The sequence below is a fragment of the Akebia trifoliata genome, chromosome 13, assembly GCF_017979445.1.
Source record: "Akebia trifoliata isolate Shusen 1 chromosome 13, ASM1797944v1, whole genome shotgun sequence".
Taxonomy (NCBI): domain Eukaryota; kingdom Viridiplantae; phylum Streptophyta; class Magnoliopsida; order Ranunculales; family Lardizabalaceae; genus Akebia; species Akebia trifoliata.
Genome location: NC_141387.1, coordinates 28,272,519 through 28,276,511, shown reverse-complemented (window position 1 = coordinate 28,276,511; position 3,993 = coordinate 28,272,519). Strand labels below are relative to the sequence as shown.

The 3,993-nt window shown below is 36.9% G+C and overlaps 1 protein-coding gene across 1 annotated transcript; it reads right to left on the bottom strand.

Moving 5' to 3' along the window:
• Positions 1-2,298: 2,298 nt before the first annotated feature.
• LOC147388200 (Eukaryotic aspartyl protease family protein) lies at positions 2,299-3,666 on the bottom strand. Its single transcript, XM_086420347.1, has one exon. It carries the CDS (start codon positions 3,625-3,627, stop codon positions 2,299-2,301), a length of 1,329 nt encoding a protein of 442 aa, XP_086276473.1. The 5' UTR covers positions 3,628-3,666.
• Between the last annotated feature and the right edge of the window lie 327 nt (positions 3,667-3,993).

Sequence of the window (3,993 nt, the reverse complement as noted above, 5' to 3'; positions counted from 1 at the left end):
TCTGCTTCAAATCGCAGCCGTTGGTTCATTGGACCATAGAAAAGTTCCCCAAAGAAACGTCCAAGATTAAAAGAACAGAAATGGATTCACGTGCGAAGCCTGATTTTGTCTTTTTATGCTTTATAGCACGTGCATGGCTAAATTTATCCCTGATAAAGGCCATTACTAATAGAAAATTAAGTTTAAAAGGCTCTTCCAACTCAATTTGCTACTTTAATAATAAGCAGTAAGTATATATACAGCTAGATTCTTACCTTAATCAATGCTAACCCACTCCCATTGATTAAAGATGGTCAAAATTACGGTGTATCTTTGATACAAACAAAGTATATGTATCATCTAATCCACATACGATTTGATCAAACCGGCATCAAATTGCATCTTACCCTTAATAGTAATCAAGGGAGAATTATTTAAAAAAAGAGACGTGATAATATGACTCACCAAGTGGCATACTCAATCGACTCCAAGTTTGGGAGCTGTAGATCTGTATGCCTCGTGATACATGATTAAACTTCCTCATAAGAAAGTGTATCCAAGGGGAGCTGAGTATCCCGAGACATATAGATCTACATACAGCTCCCAAAACTTGTCCATGTCAGGGAGTCGATTAAGTATGCCACCTAGCGAGTTATATTATAAGGACTCTTAAAAAACCCCTCTGAGCAAAGAAATAAGTAAATGGGAGTATGGTATAGAAAACCATTTTGGAAGAAGTAATTAATGGATATCGCCATTTTTGTTTAAAAAATGACAAATTTGTAAATAAAAAAATAAAATAAAATAAAACTTTTTAGGGGTCATCCAAATTTGCTAATACTCAAGGGGATTGGAAGAGTACTCTCTATATTGCATCTAATTCCGAGTATGGAGTGAAGATTATAAATGGATATTATGAGGTTTCATGCAAGTGTATATCTAATAGCCAAAAATCCATAAACTTCGAAATCAGTTTCTTGAATGATCCTTTGAGTTCTTTAATTTGGAAGGAAACCAATCCAGCTGTAGATTAATAATACCTTGCAAGGGTTGGAGCTTTGTATCAGCATTTTTCTATTTTGGAAGATCAAATTAAGGTTAATTCCTAACTAGTAATGTATCCATTCTTAAGGAATATATGTGCAGTAACCATATGATATTGTAGCCCTCTTATCTGACAATAAATGAGAATAATTATAAATTAACTGGCAAGACCTGACACTCTTGACAAAACCATAGATCTTTTTCCTTGAGTATCCCGAAGAAAAGGATGTACGGTTTTGTGTATTGCGAGATCAAGAGCGTAAATTTTGCCGTTTGTGCATATTGTGACTCCATAAATAAAGGGTGTGGTTTAGGTCCTTTATTCCCTATCTTGTAACGGATTATAAAATATACTATTATTATTATTATTTTTTTTTTTTGTTAAGCAAGCAAAATATATTTTGTTTTGTTAAGCAACCGAGAGAGAATATATAAAGTGCTGATTTTTTAATTCAATCTGACAGAATAACTTAATAACTCACTGACGTGGGATGTGCAAGAATCGTAGATTTTTTCCCTCAGAATACACAACTGTACATGTTTATGGGTATTTTTCCTTTGGGATACACAACTGCACATGTTTATGGGGATGTGTGATCGTGTATCTCGAGGGAAAAATCTCCGGTTCTTGCACATGGCATGTCAGTGAATTTTGAATTATTCTGTAAAGAATTGAGTAAGAAAATCATTACTCTAATATATATATTATGGGTAGTGTTCAATGGCTAATTTTTTGGCAAAACATTTTTCAAAACATGAGTTAGAAATTTTAGAATGGGCTGATTTTCTGTGAGGATGATCAGTCCATTCCAAAATTTCTAACCCATGTTTACAAGTTCAAAAATCGTGGACTGTCTATTTTTGATGGGGTTAGAAGTTTTGGAATGGGCTGATTTTTGGTGATGATGAGCTCTTCACCGTAGAGATCATCCTCACCAAAAATCTGCCCATTCCAAAACTTCTAACTCATGTTTTGAAAAATGTTTTGCCAAAAAGTTAGCCATTCAATGGGACCCATATATTATATGTTCATATAACAGTGAGAATACACTAGTGTATGGTTTGAACATGCATGCAACCAAGTTTATTTAAACTTCTAGATAATTCTAGAAGACGAAAAGGTACAAAGAAAGCTCATCAAATAAAACAAACCATAACTCAAGTACAAAAAAAAGCTCCCACCAATGTACTATAACCCACAACTCTCATAACAAAACTCTCCAATTTATTATCATTCAACTAAAATCAACCAAAATTAACTGCCACTCAAACTCATCATTTCCCATGAAGACCTTGAGAAGCGGCAGAAGAAGCACAATCCATGGGTTGAAACCCTATTTTCTCCTTGTCCAAGTCATAGACAACCTCCAAATTCTGTTGTTGAAAGCTCCCAAACACACCAGCTGGACCATAATCACCATCATCCATGTTTTGAAACAACAAGCACTTCACTACAGTTGAGTTACTTGGAGCACCCATGGCATAGAAATAGTTTTCTTTTGGCAAAACTACAGTCACATTGTTCAAGAAATGAAAATGGATTGATGGAAGTAGATCATCCACATAAGTCTTGTTTAAACATGGGACCTTGTAACAAAGATCAAACCCAGTTCTATCCTCGTGTTCAATCGATCGGGGATGGGTTATTACTGACTGAAGCCTCGATAAGAGCTGTGAATAGAAAGGTTCGGGGAGGTGTGTGTAGGTCGTGCCGGAGTCGATCAACATTCCCCCATTACCTTGTGAATCAAACATCCTCAAATTTAATGGAACTTCCATTGCACTAGTATTCCCTATAGTGATAGCCTCAAGGCCAATGTAATAGTAATTAGGGTACATTGGACTCTTCAACATGGGTGTAAATTTCAAATTTTCTTTGGAAGATATTGCAAGATCACCTATGACTAGTGGGCTTGAAATATTAGGATTGTTTGCAAACTTGAAGGCCAAAAAGCAATGAGAGAAACCCTTTTGAAGGAACCCAAGTTGTGAAGGGAGAGAGAGTGCACCCCTACCAAATCCTGCAATTCCAATAGGTTCCCTATAACTAGACCCTACGCACCCAAAACAAAAACTTGGAATTTCCCTAGTAATGCTAGAGTTACTCCCATGAACTCTAAGGCTATCTCGTGTCAACACTCCGACAGCGACCCCTCCTGCACCATAGGTGTAAGAAAATGAAGGGCATGGTCTAGGGCACGAACCCTTGAGAAGGGTACTTAGTGAGCATCCGGCCATAGTGCATGTGTCGTAAGAATTATCGGAGCTATGGATGTCAATGCAGAAGGAGCTTGTACAAAGGTCTCTCATGGCAGAAGAAGAATGAGAAGGAGAGAAAGTTGGCATTAACTTATAATTCTTGTAGTCATCACAATCCAAGCAATCAAAAGAGAGATTACCACAAGGGACCCAAGTGAGATCACTCCCTGTGTCCATGTACACTTGGATGACTTGTGAGGGTGACCCTATATTTAGGGATATCAAGTACCCATCTCTAACTTCAACTAGTGGCTCCAACATGTCCAACATGTCTAATGGTTTCAAAGCTGAATCCCTTGACGCCATGAAATGGTGATGGAAGGTTCTGGAATGTGTCAATCCCATGACCAGCGAAGTCGTGATTTTGTGCCTTGCATGGGCTTGATTGAACAAGGTGGTGATTAGTAGAACGGCGAGAGAAGTTGTGATTGAGATGGTGAAAGGCTGCATTTTGATTTCTTTTAATATATCCCTGGAAGAAGTGAAAACTCCAAGGTTTTAAACAATTTTAAGTACTGAGAAGTGATTTGAAGGCATAAATATTAGCAAAATATAAGATCCTCAAAAGAGTAGAATAGTTATAAAGAAAAAAAATGTGTAGCTAACCTTGAATAATTGCGAAAAGACGTAAACAATGGTGAAGGCGATCGTTGTTTACAATGAGAATGAATAAGGAATGTGAGATGGGTGTATTTATAAGGGAGGAAGTTC

Bases quoted from the DNA above. Each gene is read 5' to 3' on its own strand.
- LOC147388200 (XM_086420347.1), bottom strand. From the start codon at position 3,627: ATGGGATTGACACATTCCAGAACCTTCCATCACCATTTCATGGCGTCA.